The 23,422-nt window shown below is 38.5% G+C and overlaps 1 protein-coding gene across 4 annotated transcripts; it reads right to left on the bottom strand.

The window, feature by feature from the left end:
- Positions 1-571: 571 nt before the first annotated feature.
- cyld (cylindromatosis (turban tumor syndrome)) lies at positions 572-22,651 on the bottom strand. 4 transcript variants are annotated; one of them, XM_074666090.1, is made up of 17 exons: positions 22,306-22,651; positions 20,645-21,187; positions 19,144-19,455; positions 15,908-16,013; positions 14,964-15,065; positions 14,255-14,371; positions 9,091-9,479; positions 7,959-8,124; positions 7,723-7,864; positions 7,160-7,282; positions 6,765-6,856; positions 6,345-6,411; positions 5,192-5,324; positions 4,452-4,560; positions 4,118-4,236; positions 3,516-3,732; positions 572-2,902 (listed from the first exon to the last, which is right to left on the bottom strand). In XM_074666090.1, the coding sequence occupies exons 2-17, from the start codon at positions 21,134-21,136 to the stop codon at positions 2,718-2,720; spliced, it is 2,871 nt and encodes a 956-aa protein (XP_074522191.1). In that variant the 5' UTR covers positions 21,137-21,187; positions 22,306-22,651; the 3' UTR covers positions 572-2,717. The 4 variants fall into 4 exon arrangements, with proteins under 4 accessions (XP_074522191.1, XP_074522193.1, XP_074522192.1 ...); XM_074666092.1 differs by lacking the exon at positions 14,255-14,371; XM_074666091.1 differs by lacking the exon at positions 14,964-15,065.
- Positions 22,652-23,422: the final 771 nt, after the last annotated feature.

The following is a 23,422-nucleotide window of genomic DNA, read 5'->3' as shown; positions in this document are numbered from 1 at the left end:
CAGAAATCTACGCTACTTTAGGTGGAAGTGTGCCATATATATATATATATATATATATATATATATATATATATATATATATATATATATATATATATATATATATATATATATATATATATATATATATATATATATATGTATATATATATATATATATATATATATATATATATATATAAATATGTGTGTGTGTGTGTGTGTGTGTGTGTGTGTGTATATACATGTATATGTATATATAGTCTCCTTTTTCTTGATCCAAATATACTGTTATACTGGTTGATAAACACGGTTGGCACAGATATGATTAGAAACATTAATAATCTACGTATCTAATCAAGAGTGACCTCACTTACCAAGAGTGTTATATAGTAATACCTTGACCTCTCTCTCATATTGTTTTCCTGCTTCACTGGTGTCTCTGCTCTGTAGAAGTAAAAACAATTAGAAGAAAATTAAAACAGTTAAATTATCTCAACACAACACTTGAACCTTACAGTCATGCAAATCTCACAATGTTTCCAACCCCTATTAAAGGCTGCTTAAGATCCACTGTCACTGATCCACTCAAAGCATGCCATGTACCCTCCAAAACGGGCTTTATTTTGTTAACATTTACAGGAACATCACTGACATTAATTTTCCACCCGTTACATATGTCGACTGTACAGATGCAACAGAAAATCAAAATCCCATCCTCCTTTCAGAGACTTCTCTCACAGAGAACAAGGCTCTAGTCAGTGACAAGCTTCAGCAGTGCAGAAAAAAAAGGGTCACTCACACAGGAAGGTCCCCCATCAGGATCCCTGGGACAGTGGAAACCATCACAGAGCAAAATGGGGGCTGTCAGCTGGAACCACGTTTATAAAACCATCAAAAGTTTTTTGTTGTTGTTGTTTTATGTGCACAACTAAGTCCTTGAATAAGTTGTGAGGCAGGAAAAAGATATACACTGCTGATGCCAACTTGTGCAATTTGTGATTCTATCCAATTTTTTGTGATGTATCAAAAACCAACAAATATTCAATGTCTTTATCCAAGTTATGATCTTCAGGTACTTGTTAGAATTCGATGTAGTCAGGATAAATATGAATTTCTATTTAATTGTTTCCTCTACGTACATGTGGTTACCCAGGGTTCCAAGCTTTGTGCCTCCTTCTTCAATTGACCTTTCAGTCCACACTGTTCGTCATGCCACTAATAACATTCAGTAGTTGCTAAGAGAAAGCATAAACTACAAAAAAAAACTCACTTCATTATACAGTGAAAGAGGACAAGCAGTACCCAAATCCGTATCATCAACCCTGGTTCATTTTCTAAAAAAGGGACGACACAGGATTTCGTAATACGATTAGAATATAATAAATAATAATATCTGATCACAAATGTTTTGTTATCTGGTGCGTGGCTGGAAACATTGCATGTCACATCTTCATGGAAGGCAGCGAGAGTCAATACTTGCCATGACAGGCAGAGAAAAGGCTTTGTAAACATAATATATAATTTAGATTTAGTCATCAACACTAGTCTTAAAAAAAACACTGCATGTGAAACGCTTATCATCATACTGTCCTTCTTTAAAGAAAACAGACAGACTTTTCCAGTATTTCACCTCATTGACCCTATGAATGCATGGAGTGCTCCACCAACCAGCTCGACAACAGGAGCCATTGTACAAGTCTCCCTTCATGCATTTATCTGGCATCTACCCCGCATTAGTAATGCAGAGCGTTCTTTACAGCTACAGAAGAGAAGCACATTTGTATTCTGTAACACAAAACTCTGATGTCTCCCAACCAACAAATTAGCACTCCCTGTGACTTCCAATAGGAGGGGAAAAAAAGAAAACCTAAATGTTTCCTGATAGGTCCACTTGGGAATAGAGCAAAAGTGCAGCATTGGTTGAGCAAGTATAGAGTAAAACGTGAGACTTTTACAATGGCTACATCTGTTTCTGCAAAACATATCCTGTATAGACATTTACACAGCGTGATGGGAAATATGCAAACCGGTTCACAAAGAGCAGAATACTCTGGGCTTAATGCAAATGCACAGTAGGTTGACATCTATATTGTTGATGTAACTACCTGGAGAAATCTATGCTACTAAGAGATTTTACACAAGTCTTTAGAACAGTACACACACATTGGATGACTGCGTTGCTTCCTTAATGTGGCGTTATGGAAAGCTCCCGTCTTTTACAGTGATTAACAATAGCACGACTCCTCTTTTCTTAAGGTAAATGAGGTGGCCAAGGTCCTCCCCTTAGCTCATCCTGTTTTTGTTGCACGTTTTGGTGGCCGTGGCAATACGTACATACCCTTCCTCTCATCCTCTCCCCACCTTCCTCCCTAAACAGGGAGTGAACCTTCATAAGGCCTACCTTTGCTTCATCAGCTAACACTAATGCTCAGCTGTGAGACACAGGGAAGCTACATAGGACTACATGAAGAACACAATACTTCCAACTACTGCACAGTGCAAATAGGCTTCTCCCTCCTGTCTTTTTCGTCTCTCCGACCTCCGAAGAAGAGCAGGCATTGAGGAGAGGTGGAGTAAAGAGGGTCAGCTCTGGACAGCTCCCCTGTTGACAGGCAGCCTTTCTTCTTTCAGTTCATTTCTCAATTTTGGTCTTTCTGGAAATCTCCTATCCTGGGAGAAGGGGGTGTTGCTGAGGGGCAGGGGTGGAGAGGTTAGGGGTTAGGGAGAAGAGGATACTACTTATACAGGCTCATGGTTGGGCTCTGGTACATGCACATGTAAGCATCACACAGCAGGCGTCGGGCCTGGCCCTGGATGCTCTTAGGATCCAGAGTGTGCAGCTCCTCTGGGGTCATTTTCAGGTAGGCTTCCACTTCTGGACAAGGAGACACCTGGGGGATGTTGAAACCGTTCTGCCCTCCTGCAAAAACATATGCACTGTATCAGCTGTATTTTGTATGCATTTATAATTCAATAAATCTACCAACAAAAAGTTCTTCATGGGTTACCAAATGCAGATATGAAAGTAAAACCAATCAAAATAATACATTTTCTTCCAAATAAACAACCATACTTATGTATTTATAAATGCATTATTCCATGAAAACAACAGCAAATTACTGAGATGACAGATTTATCAAAAGCCATTTTTAAACAATAGTGCCAAACACCTTCCCCAGGATTTTAAGCCGGGGTTTAGCTGTATGTCGTCACAGTAAATATGTAGGCTTCTTTAGAGACTACATGGATTCTACCACTAAATCGGCCATGTCAAAATTAATTACCAAAACTCAATAGTTGTAGCCTTAGTCAAAATAGACAGCAGGTAAAACTGTCTTTATTGTTTGGAATCCAAAGGCTAATGATAACAGGCACACTATTAAAAAAGAATTTTGAATTCATCGCAGTTTTTTTTTTCAGAAGATTCATTAAGTTTTTAGGTTTTACAAAAATAACTTCTATACAACCAAAAGCAATTCAAGGATCAGCTTGATGTCACGACAAACACAGCGTCAAAAAACTGTGACACCTACCATCACGGTCTGCCATGCTGTCAAAGAAAAGCCAGGCGGAATCTGCGCTGCCGTACTTGACAAAGGCCACGTAGTGACTGGTTTCGATGCACAGCACGGCGAACAGCTCCATCCTCTGGCGGGGAAAACTGCCCTGCCGCCCCATCCCGTCTTGCAGCTCCTTAGGGACAGACAGTTTGCCGTGCCGATGGGTTTTTCTCCTCGGGTGCAGGTGGACCTAAACCAGCACGTGCATGGACATAAAACAGACTGTAAGATGCACTGGCCTTAAAGATTAATTACATAGTTTCTACATCTCAAATATTTTATTATTAATGACAGAAAATGCAAAATTTAAATACAACTGTGAACCTATAATTTAAGATTGTGGCTTAGAATTAAAAAAAAAACAACCTCTGGTTATTGTGCTGAGTACTGGCAGGTAAAATGAACAGACCATGTGTAACTAGGCACTTCAGACACCACTCAGCTATAACAGGACTTCTGCTCTGAAACAACTTCATTCCTTTGGATTTGGCGCCACCAAGTGGATGATCTGGGCCTAGACATCACTACTTATTTTCTGCTGAATTTGTGCTACAATGATGTCCTCTGTTGTTTACCTGTGTATTACACTTTTCGCAGAACTGTTTGATCTTGCCAGCAGTGATATCCCCATCTTCATAACAGTCTCGACACTCATAGAGGGCAAGACCTCCGCAGATTCGACATTCCCTCGGAGCTGGATAATAAAAAAAAAAGACCTTCATTCTGGCTGACAAATGCACAAAACTTTTGTTCTTTTAATAAGTTAGGAAAAGGGTTGAGCGTTCCTTCATCTCAGCTGAGTATCAGTGACAACTTAATGAATATCTGTAACAAATGTCCCTCAGATCTGAATAACCACTGATCAGCAGGAACACATCACAAGAAGGCAGGGAAAAAGTTTCAACTCACTGTCTTCAAGAAGGTCTGTGATGTCTAATTCAAGTGAGGGGAAAATCTTGTTGAACATTTTGAAGTCCTTGCCGAAGCGGGGCATCTGTATGATAAGGCAGGAAGGGGCCTAGGAGGGGGAGGTCAAGAAAAACAGAAAAACGAAAGCTTAGGTCAACAAAGCAGCGTGGATAGACACAATGAACACATGAATTAAAACCTGAAGTCAAAGACTGTCAACAAAGCCTTAGGAAGATTGGGAACCTAATAACTTAAAGTAAGTAAAAAGTTACTCTAAAGTAAAAAGTTTTGACTTTTCTCCTCCAGTTCAATGCTTGGGTTGATATTGCTAGTTCAGTCAGCAGATGCTCATCCTTGACCACTGTAATTTTCAGGTTTGCTCTGGTCTAAGGGCCCACAGCACTGTGTGGCAGCCCATCACGGTTGACACTGTAAGGTTTGTTTTGCTGGCTGTCAGTAAGAAAGACAGAGCATGGACAAAGGATGACCCAGGTGAAACTGCTTCCTGTACTTCTGGCTGTATTGACCAGTACGTTTCACCGATTAGAATTAACAGAGACCTAGTTTTTAAAATTTTGAACCGACAAGGAATTAGCTCAAAGGCATCTGTAATTCACTGTCGGCAGGAAATGATTGAGCCTAACAAGCATGTATTAACAAGTCAATTAGCAAAATAACTAATCTCACTAATTCACTCTCACTAATCTTTCAGAAATAAGTTGAAACTCAATGAAACTCACCTCCGCAAACTTGAGGTCGCTGTTAATAAAGGACCACTCCAGGAGCTGCTGGATGGTGGGAACTCCAACCTTGTCCTTTTTATCCATGAAGATCTGGTAAAAATAACAGTCCTGGACCTTCTGTCCCGCTGACCTGAAAAACACTTCACTTTTTCAGGAAATGCTTTGTACTTAATGCCTCTATAACAATTTCATATCAAAATCTATTCCATGCACTAATGCAATGAGTAAACAGTTACCACAGTCTCTGAACAGATAAAAGATACCTGGTAATAGTCTGATAAAGTCTATTTATAAGGGTTAAACTCATTTTCCAAAGATGCGTTAACTTACAGCTGAGGATTTTATTAAATTGAAATAAATCAAATTAAAATCAATGACTGTATTTCATATTGTGCATGAAAAACCTGAATGTAACACTTAGCTCATCAACACATTAGGGAGTCTGTATTTTTGCTTCAAAGTTTGAACAACAGGAAGTTTAATTTGACTTGAGATGCTATTATAACTGACATCTGTATCCTGTAACTATTAAGACACATTCAGCACACGTTTTCATCAGATTGAACAGGTTTACATTTCAGGTTTTGCCTGTTTGGCTTTAATATGAGAAACAAAATACGCTTTTCGATGATTAGTCTACTCTAGAGCCTCACTCACTATACTGCATAGTCCAAACATCTTCTCGTATGGTTAACAAAAACTCCCTTGACATGGTCAAAGGGGAAGTTTCGATGACAAAAACCTCTCCTACAGTTAAACCATGTTGAACCCACTGCCCATTATATTGTACAGTGTGAAAGACGTGTGGCAGAAGTGAAACTTTTAGCATCTGTGTTACTGTACATGTTGCAGATTTAAATAAGGCCTGATACATCTGTATTTAAGAAGCCACATCCTTGAATCTTTATCTGTAGTCCGTTAAGCACACAAATGAAAGGTATAAGTTTTACACCCCCATATCACAAACTTGGTTTTAAATGGGGAGTTAAAGTTAAAGTTGAAATTAACTATGATAGCCAAGTCTTCTGCTCAGCATGAAAGAAACAGGAAGATCATGAAAATACAACAATACAAACTGTTACAAAGACACCAAACTGTACTTATTATTATTTATTTAGACGTAGCCAAAGATGCGACACTGTGGCCTTACCTTAGCTTGAGCAATGGGTCCACCCTCAGGATGTGATGGAAAAGAATATTTAGGAACTCCTCAGGATCTGCATTATAAATGTGGTTTGATGAGACGTGAGGAAATATTCCTTTTTAAATACTGCAAACACCATGAACTCTTTGAAGCCAATATCTTCTTCTATGAATTTGTTCATTGTTCCTACAGATTTGCTGTAGCTCAAAATACTTCAAGGAACTGAACTGTTGGCTTCATCCTTCTTAAACTGTTTCAATCAAACCCTAAGAGAAACTTCTGAAGAAGTTACAACATCTAAAGGACGACACAGAGGACCTGAACTAGAGGGTAAAACCAGTACTACAGTACAGGTTTAATAATGAAACTAAAATTCCAGACATCACTTTAAGACTAATGAACGACATGTCTTACTTATTCTCTTACCCTTTTCCTCTGATGTAAATCCAGAGGCTGCTTCTACTTTCTCCAGTATCCGTCGCAGCTTCATAACCTTAGTGGCACATACATACCCATGTCTGATAGGATAAAAAGAAAAAAGCTAAATAACTTAAGTGACATTACCTCTGCAAGGGATTTTTCATTTAGGCTTTAATAAAGTAGATAACAAAACCACAAATATAAAATCAGATTATTAGTTTTAGAAAAAGATAACAAGAACATCAACATTCATCTGTGTACTTAGAGCATTCATCCAGAAAAAAAAAAAACACTAAATCACTTGTCTAAAAGAGGTTAGGTGAGCACTGGGTATCCTCTCTGGAGAATGAATTAATATGAAAAGCCTAAAACTGTTTTTTTAGTAAGGCATTCAGACTCACATGCGCAGGGGATTGACTATCTCTGTGCGTAGAAGCTCTTGGGTCTCTCTATAATACTCCACATCAGTCTTTGAGCGTGGTCTCAGCAGAACTGTGTCCAAAACAGAACTGAAGGAGAAAAGACTGTGGAGCACATCACACAAACAAGAGGTTAAAATTCAAAGTATCATGAGTTGCTTTTTAAATTTAAAGCACTTCCTGAATGGCCAAAATTAAAGCTAAATTCCCAAACTCCAAAGCGTATTCATAGAATTCACTTCTCTGTAGTAAAGTAAAGTTGTTTGGGTTGAACGCTTTTTTTTTTTTTTTGCAATGGCCCTTTGGCAGAGTTGGCAGAAACAACAGATCCTGTATCCACCAGCCCGCTCACAGCAGGAATACACCCTGCCAGCGGGCAAAGTCAAAACAGTTTACTAACAAGCTCTTGCCTGTGGGCAAACACAACACCACAACTGGGAAGCACCAGATAGCCAATCAATAAGACTGTAGCCCAAAAAAGTTAATATAACATGCCATGAACTGCCAATAATAAGTATTCACTGTTAGTCCAAAACAGTACTGACCAGAAGAGGGTGGAATCCAAGTAGCAGGAGTTATAATGTCCCTGGATGCCTTTCTTTTTTCCCACCATGACATCCAGACCATCATTCTCTGTGCGGGGAGGTGTGTTCTCATGTACAACCTCACTAAGGTAACCCCCAAATGCTACAAACACAGCAGTGTAAAAATTTTTAACACAAAGTCATGAAAACATGTTGAATTTGGTGCCTTTAATGAATGCTTTCCTCTTCTGACTCACCGATGGAATTGCACCGTTCTATGGGGTTTGATGAGTGGTGCAGGGATGGGAAGCGGGAGTCAGGCCGGCAGCACTTGAGCTTGACAAAGAGAGCTTTTTTGGGTGGGCAGGTAAAGTAGCGAGTACCTTTGAAGGTGCCATCAGTGCAACCCGGACACTCTTCCTCCTGGAAGAGAAAGTCAAGACCGTGTTGCACAATAGCTGCCATGTACTGCATGATTGTACAATGCACAGACATTAGTATTTAAATATTTTGACCTGCTACAAATGATTTGGGTTATACAAAGATCTGCCTCATTGTAATACCATGAGCAATCTGTAAAAGTACTTTTTTTGGTACTACCTTAAACAAGAAACTCTTAAGTTTCGGTATGACTGATTAAACAATCAGATTTATTTTGTTTTTATAAAGCTTTAGTGGGGCTACTAGGTAGATTGTGATTATGTAAACTGGACAAAGCCAGTCTCACTGATCGTACTTCTTCCAGTCTTTCATCCAGGCTTATCCTACCAGCTTTTGGCTAGAGATTGATATTAATACTACAGGTATGAGTGAGGAAAAGACATTCATCTAACTGCAAAAAAATTGAACAAAATACTTTGTTTTGTAATAGTTTTTTGCTTTCTTTTGTTTACCTGGAAAAAGTGACGGAAAAAATAAGATTAAATACACCGCAACACATTTCCTATCAAACCCTCAAAGCTTCTTTGAAGAGTTCCTGGCTGGTTATGAAACAGACTTAGTGTTGGTGCCTCAGACCAACCTACAAAAGCTAAGACTATTAGTGAAAAAGGAGCAATTAACAGCACTTATAACAGAAGTGTTTTTGTTTACAAAAAGATTCATGCTGAGTAATGTTCCTAAGATAAAAGACAACACAAAAAGATATTCTGATGAAAAAATACTTCAAAAACATACAAGATAAGGTCTGTAAAGAGGTGAGATTTAAAACCTTGTCTATTTGAGCTGCTTATGTCGCCATCAGATAACCAGTAGTAGAAACAGCAGTTATGAGGATACAGCAAAAGAAACTTTGATTCAATGACACCCTCTGTGATAAAAAAATACACCTGTCACTGCCTCAGTAGCTCATAATTTAACTTGTAAGTGTATACTACTGCATTTTCTCACCAGTTCCAACCCTGCCAAAGGCTCCAGCAGACCAGGAGGCAGACCCACCCAGCGGATGACACCACAGAGAGGAGGATTCTCCTTTACCTCCACCAGAGAGCCCACCTCTAGACCAGGCTGTCCTCTAGGAGGAGTGGGAGGCTGTGGTGAGGGAGGTGCAGCAGGTGACGAAGGCTCGGGCTGTTCTCCCATCACCGACTGGACCGAAAGCGAGAGAGGCCCATGACTCATGCTGTCAATGGGCCCAGGCTTTCGGTTCAGGCTGAAGGGCAGAGAGTGAAACTTGTTGTCACTGGACAACGAGGCAGAGGGCGGAGCTCTGGAGGGCGGGGAGGATTGGTTGAAGTCAGGGGGCGTGTCAGTGAGGGACTTGGCAGGGTCCTCTCCAACTGCAGGAGAGAAGCCAGAAAATCCAAAAATTAATTCAAGATCTCCCTAAATTGAAAGTTTTTTTATTGTGTGGACTACCTTTATCAATGAAAAGGTATTATTTTTAAAGAATGACTTTGCACCAAACTGAAACTCCCTGTTTATTGTCCCTATATGCTTAAAAACTCAGTTGCAGTAAGTAAACTTAAGCTTTACTTAAAGTATGAAAAGATAACATTTATAGACAGTGTTGAGCCATGTTTCATTAAAGATGGGGTATTGTGCTTTTTAAGGCTTTACATTTCTGGTATCCCCACAGAAGCTTAAGAGGATTTCTAAAACGCTTTGTTTTAGCTGCTGTCTCTTTAAGGATCCTTGCTCCACACATCCTCTTCCCTCCGATTGGCCAGCCCTCTAGAGGCCTGTTGGAGTCTTGGCCATGGGCAGACCTTCGGTGTTTGTGGCCTACCCTGTAAATGTGTCATGAACCAATTAAGAGATCTTTATCTGATGTCATCTTTTAGCAGGTCTCATTTAGATCTTGTCGAGAACTTGTTCTGTTTTTTTTAAACAGACTATTTTGAGCTGTTCACAGATAGATTCAGGGGTTTGAATAAACATGCAACATCTGGAAATGAACACACCTTTAGTGTAGATATTCAGCACTGTTACTCTACATCTATGCTTAGAACATGGTAAAGCATAATACCCCCTCTTTAACATCATTTGAAGACAGAAAAGAACCTGCACACTGGCTTAAAAGAAGTAAAAAAGTTTTATTTAATTGAAGACTGGAGTTATTCTAATAATTCTGGTTAGGATTTTATTAAATTAACTCAACAAGAACCAGTTTAAAAAAAAGAAACATTCTGGCAATTATTTGTCTACAGAAACTGTATATTCACTGTAAAGTTGTTCACAAAGCCCCCCTCTATAGTTTTGGACATATTCATCTGGGACGCTGATGGGAGGTGTACTTGAGTTATCCTAATTGAGTATATAAAAGTGCTGCACTTAAAAAAAAATATTTACTCTAAGAGACAAAGGGAGAAAAAGCATCATCTAAGTAAACTTATTTGTTTCAATTATCCAAATGCCCCGATTTGAGAAGAAGCCAGTGTGCAGATTCTTTTTCTTGTGTGATGGTGTTTTGTTTTGTGTGTCTGGAATAAATTACTGTCGTAGTTTAAACTAGTTTTATCTATTTAATCAAATTCTCAAGTTTCAGGCAAGTCATTCTCAAAGAGAATTTAAAAAAGGCAGGTTTCTGCCTGAGTGATTTGTTTAAAAAATAATCGCTTTTTAAAACATAGTATTGGCTTGCAAATCACAGGTTTGTTAAAGGAGGTTGCCACTGAATCTAAGAATTCATAGAAACTATTTTACATCTCATTTTATATCATCTTATGTCACCAAATACAATCCAAAACCTTTACAAAAAGTTTTAGATGTCTGTTTAAGTCTCAAAAAATATGCATTCAGGTAACATTTTTTTCAGCTTTACTGATGAGTTGTCTTAGCTTTAGACAGGTCAGGACAGGGGATGTGAATTCTTGAATGAGTGGCATTCACCTTTAAGCATATTCAGATGACTTGTGACAGAACTAAAAGCACCATAACCACAAAGAAATGTACTCAAAATGTGGAAAGTGACCCTGAGGAAGATGAAAATGATTACACATTTACAGGATGAGTTGTGAATGTTGTGAAGGCTGTCAGTCATTTAAGACTGACCTCTTAATTTCTGCTTTAATCTTGAAATACTACAAAGGAAGTCTTCTAAGGCCTCATTTGATAGAGAGGAACCCAAATTTCACAACTTGACCATGCCTGTATGCCTCATGACACTGAGGTCCAAAACCTGTTGTATCTTGTCTGCAAGTGCTGAAGAAAATTCAAAGCTGCAAATTAATCTTGAAAAGAGCAGGAGTCCAATTGCAAGTGTTACCAAAACCAGAATGATGCATCAATATTTAGAAGGCACGGCTGGTTTTTCTAAAGCACATTGAATTCTTCACAACTGTGACACGTATTGGTGATATGTGCATGTAAATAACTTTAAATTAGAATAAATGAATAGAAAAAATTTAACTTTTTTTTTTTTCTTTCAAAAAGAAAAATACAAAACAATGACACCATGTGCGGACTGACTGAATCAGTCCAGAAACAGAAAAGAGACTTTTACTAAAGCTCTGTCCTGCAAATTATTCATCTATTAACTGCACATGCATCCATAAATAGACAGCAGCCAGGTGAGATGTCATTTGCAGTACTGAGCATTATTAAAAGCCTTGAGGTAACACCAATTACTCCATGCAGGTGGAATCCCACACTAAAATGGTGATGACGGACGGACTAGTGAACAAGTCTTTACAGCAAGCTACTGCAACAAACCACTGATTTCTGTATTATCTGCAGGACTATTTGAGCTACATATCCACTTATAACTCACAGAACTTTATAACCCCAAATCCCAAAAGTCTGCACACTGTGTAAAATCTTAATAAAATAAATTTTTAGAGGATGCAAGTCACTTAAACCCTACATTTAATTAAAACCAGTGCAAACGAAACATATCAAATGTTTAAGCTGAAGTTTTGATTGTTTTTTTTTTTTTTAATTATGTGCTCATTTTAAGTCTCGTCACAGGAAGACGTTACTAAATGGTTTAAACAGGGTGTGTTTAGCACAAGTTGCTTTTTAACAACAATTTGTAAGCCTGTTGGAACCAGGCCACATTTCTTCTCGTGACGCATTACAAAAGTGACAAGTTTGGATTGCAGTCAGGCCAGTTTAACACCCAGACTCTTCTAATACTAAGCCACACTGTGCAAACAGAGGCAGGATATGGTTTGGTATTTTCTTTCTGAAAAAGGAACTGTCTGAATGCCAGCATACTTTGCTAAAAAGCCTGCATGTTGTTCTGCATTAAATTGCAATGGGAAGTTCCACATGCCATGGGCACTGATGCTTTCCCATACCATCATAGTTGATGGCTTATAAAGTGTGCCCTAACAATAAGCAGGGTGGTCACTCTTTTTTTTTGTACAGATGTTTAATCAGATTTTCTGAATCGCGCTACTTTGCACACAGGAACATTATTCTGAAATTGTGTCCTAAGAGAATCTCTGAAAAGCCCTTTTTATAACCAGTTGTGTTACTAATCTGTTGTGTATTATCATTATTAGTTAGAAGATGTTCCTCCAGGTGCTTCATTTGTTTAAATTATACAATTTCTCTGTGTTTTTTTGATTCCTGCTCCAACTGTTCTGAAACATGTTGCTGGCATCAAATCGATAATGAGCATCTTTTTTCAAACAAAGATTTCAGAGTCTCATCTGATATATTGTCTACAACTAACTTTAATTAATATAGAGTTTAAATGAATTTCAAACCATCAAAGTTACTCTTCAAAGACATTTTTCACAGTGTCCTACTTTTGGGGGCATTTGAGATTGTAACAACAGAGTGTGTCTTCCTCTTACTGGGTACAAAAAAGCCTTTTCGTTTGCAGGAACTAAAGTAGTTAAATATAGTTAATGCATTACTATTGGAACTCAGTTCCTCCCACTTAAAAATAAAAAAAGTGATCCAATCATTTATTTCCTGATTTATCAAGATCTTTTTTTTAATGATGGAAGCAAATCAGAATTAAAAAGATATAATCTAATTATTTTTCAGCTACGAAACATATACATATATATAAATATATATAAATATATATATATATATATATAAATATATATATATATATATATATATATATATATATATATATATATATATATATATATATATAGATAGATAGATAGATAGATAGATAGATAGATAGATAGATAGATAGATAGATAGATAGATAGAAAGATAGATAGATAGATAGATAGATAGATAGATAGATAGATAGATAGATAGATAGATAGATAGATAGATAGATAGATATATAAACATACCCTTTTTTTCCATCAAGGCTTTGTATTACATACAGTGTGTATATGTGTCTATTTAAACCATGAAATATAAAAAAAAGATTTGGAGGAATAAGTTAAAAAACGTTCCCTGCTTTATTCCAATATGCTTACATGTAAACTTGACCTCTTCTGTAAACTACTGGAAAGTATTTCTGTTCAGGGATCAGATCAGGTGTGTTGGTGGTATTTCTTATATTAGCTAGCGTGGTAAAGGCAGCTGACTGGTGCTGTTTTAGGACCACAGCTCTGTTCAGTTGTTGCTGAAATCATTTTAAAAACAGCTCAGTGACTGAGATAACTGCTGTCTGTATAATAAACAGTGGATATCTCTTAATGATGTGTCCAAAATATGAGACATTGTGCTCATAATCCTATTTTAATCAAAAACAGAAGTCAAAGTATGATGTAACTATTAATCTGTTATCAGATGTCACAAGGAACTCTACTCTTTGTGATTACATGATTATGAGAAATTTTATGACCTGTCAACCCAAACATTTAAACAACTATATTTCATCTACTTGATTTTCTCAGGTGGGAGAAACAAGTTCATAAGGAGGATGAATATAGACTGATAAATCTTTATTGTGTGCTGCATTTAGAGGACACTTGTATTAGCCCAACCCAGGGTAACAGAGTATAAACAAAGCTGGCGAAAGAAGAGGAGATAGAACCCCTGATCCTGCCAGTGTTAGTAAATCAGAATCACATAGCCCCCATAAAAGTGTGCCTCAGCAAAACTTATTAGTATGTAGTTTGTTTTTTAATTGTAGACAGGAGCTTGCCGGCAAGATAGTTGACAAACCCCGTGATTACCCGTGTTTTACCTTCATCAATGTACCATGTGCTTTTGGATTTGGACTGGGCAGGGGGATCAACAGAGCTGCCATTTAAAGTATAGTAAAATTCAGACTTGCTTCTACTGCCACACTGATGACCTAGAACTGGAAATAACAAAGTACATGAAAAAAAAACAGAGATAAGCAAAATGCGTTTGTGTTCAGGTGCATGTGTGTCTGAGAGAGGGTTTTGTCTCTTGTCTCAGCAGCAGACAAAGTGAGGACGTCAAGAGAACAAACTGCGGGTAAAAGTTCAATTAGTCAACAACCAGTCAGTTTTTTCAATGACAGAAACACAAGAAAGATCAGTGTAAATAAGGGAAGTAACATATTCCATTCACATCGAATCAATGTAGCTGTGGTCAGAGTTTCTCATATTTTGTTGAGAATGAAGTTAGGCATGCCTTCTGTTATTTATATCTAACTGAAGGGGCTTTCCGCCAATAGTGTTTCATTCCTCATTTTGTTTGCTAAAATTACTGCATTTGGCTGAGCTGGGTCATTCAGAAGCTCTCTTACACAAAGAGAAGACTTGTTTCAGGAAATGTCCCCCAGCAGAAACTTTAACAGTCAAATTAGAATTTGTGGAACTAGAATCACTAGCAGAGAGTTTTGATGGAAGGCCCCTTTAGAAGTTATCCTCACACCAAGCAGTTGGTACATCAGTTAGGTTTGTATCGTAGCAGCAGTGCAGTACCTTTGCTCTTTGGTTTGCTTTGGCCAGAGGACGACTTGTCACTGCTGGTGCCTCTGGGGGCAAAACTGTGCTTTTGCAGCCTTTGGTCCTGCATCGAAAGTTCTGCACAGCCCAGAAATACATCCACATTAGAGGCACATCACCCCCTTCAGCCTACTTCAAATGATCAAGGCCCAGATGTCTTCCACAGCCCACTTTTGACATATATTAATTGACACTCACCTCTTACTGCTATACTTTCAACACTAGATTGTATAATATCATGCAAGTGGACATACGAGCATGGTATTATATGTTTTTAATTTCTTCTTTACAGGAAAAAAGATAAAGTTTGAGTTTTTAACTACAGAAAACATAATTTTGGTGTGAGACTTTTCTGAAGTTGCCAGACTATATTTATTCAAGCCTTAGATATTGACTTCAATGCCAAAGTCACCATAAATTCAGCCCTTGGATTTCTTTCGCTATCACTTCACACATAGGCTGACTATCACAAGGGGACATTAAAAAGATAAAACTACAAACAAACAAACATAACAAACTGGGAACCAATGAATAACTCTCTTTGTTTCGGGGTAGTTTGAGTTGCTTTACTTTGTCACAATGTCTACTTTTGCATGTCTACAGAGTACACAAAGAAGTATTGAATTAAAGTGACAAATCTGCAGAGTAAAGATAACTGCAATGTTCCATTTTTCTAGTATACAGCGATGAATAGTCAGCAGTGGCAGTTGTATACATAAACAAATCAATATGCCAATTTGGAGAACAAAGAGCCTGAGTATGTCACTTGACTTTCAAGAACAAGTGAGCCATTGACACAAAAGACTCACTGTTCCTTGCTGCAAGCCAAACACAAACTCGGTACGCTGAGAAAGAGCTCAGAGCTGCTTCAAGAGGGACAGCTGAATGTTTTCAGCAAACACAAACACTAACTGACTCACCTGGCATTACGTCACAGATGGGGACGAGTCGGGTGTGCTCCAAACTGGCAAAATTACACAGCAACTTCCCATCGAACACACCATCCCAGTCCCCAATAGGATTGTCCTAAAAGAGTTGGAGACATGACAACCTCATGAACCTTCCAGTTGTTCTTCATCTCTCTGAAAGTGCTCAAGGTGGTCCTTTTACTACTATTTTCGTTGAGATTGTCTAATCACTCTATCTAGAAATGATGTTTAAGCTTGATCCAGCTGTACGTATCTCCTCTGAATATAAATGGCTCATCTCATCTTCTGATAAAAAATGGATCTTCCTTTTCCAATCCTTCCACCTGAAAGCTCGACATTTTGTGCAAGCACAACCACACTACTCTTCTTTTTTAGCTCGATTTCAGAATTGCTGCTCCAGCAAAATAATCTGAGGTAAGTGTGAAGCCAGTGCCACTAGCAAGAGGAGGCAGGGTGAGGCTGGACGCAGAGTGAGGCAGAGCAGTGGGCTCCCCTCAGCTGCCTGCTGGCCCCTTGCCACGCTGTTGGGTCATACAGCTCTAAGTCTTTACCTCACTCCCCGCGTGACTGCCTAGCCTTTGTGTGGGTGGCTCAGATACACTGAGTGGGCTGCTGCTGCTGCTGTTGGTGCCGCTGCTAACAATCAGCAGTCAAACGCATCAGTTATGTGTTTCAATCTCTCTATGACTACAATACAACTCCCGCCTGACAACAGTAGCCATAGATACCAGATATCGTGATCCCAAGCAGCTAGAAATATTTCCTCACATAGAGAGAGGGGGAGAAAGGATACCAAAAAGCAAAAACAAGTCAAGACAGTAACTTGATACATCAACTCATAAAAGTGAATGTAAAACGGAACAGTATAACTTGCTGCACGCTGCTGCCCTCTACAGAGGCGGCATATCCACAGGCACACATCATTATAAGCACGTATCTAATGTGAATCTCACACTGACTATACATTCAAATTATACACAGAGTTTTAGTTGAACATAATTTTACTTAATGTAATTTTTTACTTTCCTTTGTAGTAGCTCTGGTTCAAAAGGCTTAAAAAAACATAGGCTTATTTCAAATATTGATAACAATAGATTTTAATGTTTTTCTAATCATTTAGACCCTTTATTTATTCAAAACAGTGAGAATCATCTTGTCATATGTTGAAACTGAAATCTCATACTCATTTAAATTTGATGCCAGCAACATGTTTTAAATGTTGGGAGAACCATTGAGGAAGTTTTGTCATTTGTCAAAAGGTTCACCTTTTGTCATAAAAAGATTCAGAGAGTCTGGGGAAATCTCTGTACAAAAGTGACGAGGCAAAAAAAACCCATACTGGATGGCTGTGATCTTCCAATCTCCAGGCAGCACTGCATTACAAGCATACATGACTCTGCAGTGGAATTCCCTGCATGGGCCAAAATTTACTTCCAACAGTTATGGGCTGTGAACAAAAGTAATCATTCCCGTCAAAAAATTCAGGTCAAAACCTTACTTTGCAAAAAGGAAACTATAATAAGCATGATCTAAAACCCCCAGTAACTTCCTGGGCCCAATTTTAGATGGACCGAGAGGAAAGGGTAAACTAATATGATAAAAATTCGCATCCTTTTTGGAAATCATGGACACCATTGAAATAGGCAAAGGACCACATGTCCCAGTTTAAAAGCCAGCATCTCGGTAATACGGGAATGCATCAGTGTCCAAAGCATGTGCAGCTCATCTGTGAAGGCACCATTGATGCCGAATAATTTGTTTTGGAGCAACATAAACTGCCATCCAGACACTGCCTTATCCAGGAAACATATATTTCAGCAACAGAGTGCTAAATTAGATTGCAAGTACTAAAACAGTAAGGCTATATAGTAAACAAAGTCTGTTTATTAAACTGGACTGCCTACAGTCCAAGCTATCATCCACTGAAAACGTTTGGAGCATTGTAAGACAGAAACTATGACATGGGAGACCTTGAACTGTTGAGCTGTTGAAATCCTAGATCAGACATGAATAGAAAAACTTCTCACTTTCAAAATCCAAGAAACACTTCACCTTGGTTCATAAACTTTTGAAAAGTTAAAAGAGGTGATGCAACACAATAATACACATGCTCTGTCCCAACTGTTTTCAAACAGGCTGCTGGCATCGAATTAAAAGTTAGCTTGTATACATTTACATTATCAGATTCAACTTTTGTCATCATGTCCTCCACTATTTTTCAATTCAAGAAATTTTTTTACAAAGATTTGAAAACCAGTGAATTCAGTCTTTATCTGTGTTTTACACAGCATCTTAACATTTTGGAATTACTACTGAAGGCAGCATGGGGCAGATAAACCTCTACATTAAAATTTCTATGTTTTAAAATGGCACAATACTCATTATTTTTTCTTCCTTTTAGTAGTAAAACACATGATCAGCACTCAACCGTGTAAATCTCCTATCTTGCCCTCTTTTTATTTGCAAACAACAACAATGCAAGGAGGACAACAAACAAGCAGCTTCTTTTTGATCCTGTTTAGCAACATTTAAAATGTGATCAAAAGAGTTAAGGCACAGCTTAAGTTGCTTAAGTTGACTTGTGACCAGGAAAAATTTACACATAACCCTGTTATGTGTTCTAATGCAGCCAAATACACTGATTAATTATTATTGTATTTGCACACCTTTCTGTTTTTCGTTTTGCAGATAACTCAGCAGTTGTAGGAGTCACTAAGCAAGTTTTAGAGACTTCAGAGATTCACTGAGTCCTACCCAAGAAAAGTCAACCACAGAAATGGCAAATTGTTTTTTTACACTCTGGGTTGTGTACTAATAAATTACAAGACACAACAGGTTAACTTGTGAGTTTTAAAGGTGCATTTAGGTTGATTTTCTAATGTTGATCAAATTATGCTGACTCAACAGGACCTATACCACATTTAGGTTACTGGCTGAGAGTGGCATAAGGTCCTCTACTTTGCATGCTTTCTGCATTTTTTCTATTTATCTTTTATTTACTTTTTTAGCAGTCAGATGAATCACCTAGTCCGTCAGATTTTACTGAAATCTGTTCAAAGCTCCCAGAGGTCTTAAAGTGTTTAGACCCTTACTCATTTTTCTGTGGGACTCAGATGACCTATAAATGAATCATCAAATCAACTAAGAACCTCCCTGGGAATCATGGCTGGTTGTTTTTGGCTGTCCCCATCAATCCATACACATGGGTAAAATATAAGTAGCCTTACCATGTCGACCCCAACATAATAGCCCAGGCTTTCATTTCCCGGCAGCAGATCACAAAAAATGATGGTTCCTCTCTCTGGTCCATCCCTGGTCTGTACCAGGACTCTGGAGTTGATTTCCAGAGGAGGGTAATCCTGGTCATCTTCCACCAAATTTACATGGTCCACCTCCAGCTCGCCTAAAGTTTCATCATCATCATCCTCCCAGAGTTCAAGCTTGTCCAGGGCAACAAATACACCACACTCATCCTCACAGCGAAAAAGTTGGCGACCCTGGTAGGAGCCCTCCGTGAAGCCCTGGCCCCGACCCTCCTCCTAGAGGAAGGAAGTAAAATAAAGATGAACAGACAAATGTAGGGAGTGAGACAAAACAGGAGCAAGAGAGATAAGCACCTCATTGTCAAAACAAGTGGGGCAGGTAGCGAGGCTGCTTGCTCAGCAGTCTCCAGAGGAAGGGAGTCAACTTCACAGAACTGTGAGAGCATATGATCGATTACTGCAGTAGAAATATGGCTTGGCTTACTGAGATGATATTTAAATATTGCACTAGTACAGACAATGCATAAGTACTATGTTGTACCATTTTATCACACTCCTTGTAAAGGAAAGTTCCTATTTATTTTCATAAGTTCGATTAATCACAAATGTTGAGAAGCTCTATTTACTATGTGATATTTAACTAGAGTCCAGAAGCATATGTGCAAAATCTGGGGCGTTCTTATTCAGCAAACACTTCAGACGCCTAAGCTCCATTCAGGAAGAGTACAGCTGGATTCAGTAGAATCAAATCATTGTTCCCTTAACAACTATCCCATTATATGATGGTAATTATTACTGTACCGTGCTGTACACATGGTGAAAAATAACAGCAAAATATCAAATATTAAGATTCATTTTTGAGATTAGAAAAATAGCAAAGACAGAAATCTAAATGTTGTCATTATGTCCTTACCTAACGCCACACCAAAAACTGCAGGATTTTTTTCTTCTTTTGAAGCTTTTTCTCAAAGAAATTAGCTGAACAATAAAAAGCACAATCTTTTGAAATCTATTCATTTTTTGGTTCCCTCTGGTTAAAAGCTGTTTCCAAGTTAAGAAGACACAAAAATCTGTGTGCAAAGTGAATCAATATGATTGTATTTTAGTCTCACTGATTGTGCATATATACTTCAAAATATTGCATTGTTGCAAATGCTATAAGAGATTTAGCTTCAAGGGTAGCAGAAGTTGTTGTACTTCCTGACCTTGTTTGTGTCTTTTAATGCTGGAAGCTGGGTCTGCAGAATATTTAGGATTAGACATAATTAAGAAATGCCACTTGAGCATAATCACCTGCTTAAGAATACTAAGTAGAACCGGTTGGTGGCTGCTTCTTTTGTTTTCATTGAACTGAAAGTAACTTACACAGGGCACAAGTGACATGTTCATTTGTGCCCTGTGTACCTGCTATCAATGACACATTAAATTTCTCACCCTCGCCCCCAAAAAGCATAAGAGTTCTCACCAGCAGCTCTACTCCAAACCAGATTCCAGAGAGGGCTCTGTCAGGGAGAAGAGACCCTTTGAAGCGGACAACACCAGGTAAAGGTTCATCACCTGAGCGCAGCTGGACACGCACCTTGGAACCACAGTCAATATCACGGACCCTATCTAACCGTGACTTGTTGCAGAGCAGGGCATAGCGCTCCTCACAGTTAGTTATGGGGAACAACAGCTCAGCCCGTTTTTCATCCAGCTCCATGACATCCCGCTCATCAAGGCTCAGCACCACATTGGTCTGGTCCAGGATGCGGAGACTCTTCTTGCCCTTGCATGGGGGCAGCGTCCGTCCCAGGCTGTTACGTTCCTGGCAGGACTGACCGAGACTGCCACGGGGGATCCTCAAGGTCTTCTGGGGAGGCTTCTCCACTGTACACTCTTTTATGACCATATAGAAGCGCCAGTCCTCCCTGAAGCCCCCACTGGGCTTCTCCTGGCTCCACAGTACAGAGCTCATGGCTGCATGCAAGGCACAAGGTCCCACATCAAGGCAAGCTTGACCTCTAGTCTGTTGAAACAGTAACATACAGTAGCCATTACAAGAATGTATTAAAGGACAACAAACCACAATCACCTGAATGAGCCTAAAAAATGGGACTGTGAAAAGTCATGGATTAGTTGTTCTTATCTCAAGGAATTCATAAGTTTGTTTTAGTTGTTGGTTAGGGATACAATCCCTTTTAAAGATAAAAAAAAATAACAAAGCAAGTTCTATGTACCAGATTGCTGAAGCCCTGAATAGAACTTAAAAAAATATGAATTAGTAAAACAGCTCATGTCACCCAATAACTTCAAAGCAAGCACCCATCACTTTGTATTTCTGTTCTGTCTAAAAGCTGACTCAGGGCTTAAAAATTGGAGATGATTTCATGAATCGGCTGTAAAATAGTTTCCAATCAGCCACACACTGGATTCTATTGAAATATAAAACTGCATAGCATGACAGAGGATTCAGGGGCGCTAGGAACTCTCCTCCATAATGAATGGTGCCCTCGTTAAGGATAGAAAAGAAAATCTGTCAAAGGAACCTTAGATCTTATTATGATAAATGCTGGTCTTCAGGTACAAAAAATACTACTATCCAATGTGCTTGTGTTTGTTTCTGCACTGAAAACTCAAGGCTTGTGGTTGTTTTTCAGGCTATTATACCCTCCATCTCTTCTGCCCAGTTATTCCTGTTGCTGTGTGTTAAGCAGGACCTCATGAGACTTGGGTTCGTGATTTGGGTATTCTTTAAGTTGATGGTGAGCATCCAGTTGACTTATCCTAACATCAAGAGTAAGACTCAGAAGCAGAAAATTGGATTTCCCCTAATGACAAATCAGATATGATTATCAACCACCCTGCACAGTCCAGAGCACATTCACACTACATCCGTCATGTACTTTGAGCATGACAGTCGAGAAAGTATTCAGATAATTCATTTCATTTATTCGGTATTACTGACAGTAATATCATTATTTGTCTTCTGTATAGTTTTCCATGGCAACCAGAGCAGTAGTTTGTTATCACCAGGCAAAAGCTGTCAGTCATAGGCCCTTTAAGAGGGGAAGTAGCTAACGTACTGTCAGCTAAAATGAACCAAATAGTCGTTTATCTTCAGTAGAAACGACAAAGACACCTTACCTTTGATACGCTTGAATTCACTTAGAGGCTATAGGTGACTGTCATTTCAAATATCCATCTCAATTGGGCACAGGCCTCTCAATACAAGCTTAATTCCTCTCGTAATAACCTCTGATTAGCTCAATGGCTAGCTAATGCTAGCGTCCTCACCAGGCAGTATCACACTAAAGTTAGCCTAACGAGCTGGCCGATAGACGCTGGCCGGTAGAGCTCAGCCATCCTTTGGAGTGTGCTATGAGCATTTAGACAAATAATTTCTCCGAGGTCAATATGTGAAACAATACAGTGTATCGCTACAGTTATAAGATATATTATTTACAGGAGACGACCTCACTGAAGCTAATGTATGACGTAACTGCAACTCGGATTAGGCATTGGTCATATTTTTTCATCTCAATCGCTGATTGGCTGTTCATCGTGTTTGTCATCAAGTCCCAACCGTGGGGCTTTCCCATGAATGGCAGATATCTGTGGGCAAGACACATAGTTCGGTTGAAGTGTAGCACTAGAGAGATGATGGTTTGACCATACAGTAGGGGTTTGACTGACCGACCAAGAGTGAATTAATTATTTTTTCAATACAATAACTCATCCAAGACAACCGAGTAATACAAATTTCACCTTTTCTAATTTGTCATCATTGTTTTCAGTTTTTATTGAGCCAAATCTACAAATAGCTATGGAGTCCCAGATATGACATGGTAAAAAGAAAGTACTTCTTCGTTCCCACGAAATACTACTTCGTTTCTGTTGCTAACCTCAAGTTTTACACTCCTGGTAAGATAACTAAATAAACAGTAAGACATATCTGGAAGAAAATACTGATTATAATTCTGTGTGTATGGATTCATTTGGCTGTCAGAGAACCAGATTAATATACATGCTTTAGATTTATTAAGACAACTCTTAACAAAAAGGGAGTTGAGCAATATAATCAATATACGTTACCATATTCAGGTATTATTTTAGAAATTTTAAGTTTTTTAACTTTTACAATATTTTTTTGTAAAAATTTGATATTTCATTTTTTGTTGTTGTTGTTCTTGGGGTTTTTTTGTTTGTTTTTGTTTTTTTTTTTTCTTTTAGGGTGGGTCGGGGGACAGAATTTCAACAATGT

This window comes from Halichoeres trimaculatus, unplaced genomic scaffold (genome assembly GCF_033239565.1).
Source record: "Halichoeres trimaculatus isolate MK-OKI-2021-1 unplaced genomic scaffold, fHalTri1.1 fHalTri1_scaffold_3, whole genome shotgun sequence".
Taxonomy (NCBI): Eukaryota; Metazoa; Chordata; class Actinopteri; order Labriformes; family Labridae; genus Halichoeres; species Halichoeres trimaculatus.
This window is presented reverse-complemented; position numbering and strand designations above follow the sequence as displayed.

What these genes read in the sequence shown, in the direction of transcription:
- cyld (XM_074666090.1), bottom strand. Translation starts at nt 21,136, where the DNA reads ATGAGCTCTGTACTGTGGAGCCAGGAGAAGCCCAGTGGGGGCTTCAGG. An exon ending in CATCTGTGACGTAATGCCAG is followed by an intron (nt 15,066 to 15,907) that starts GTGAGTCAGTTA and finishes TGGGCTGTGCAG; the next exon opens with AACTTTCGATGCAGGACCAA. An exon ending in GCGACCTCAAGTTTGCGGAG is followed by an intron (nt 4,561 to 5,191) that starts GTGAGTTTCATT and finishes TCCCCCTCCTAG; the next exon opens with GCCCCTTCCTGCCTTATCAT.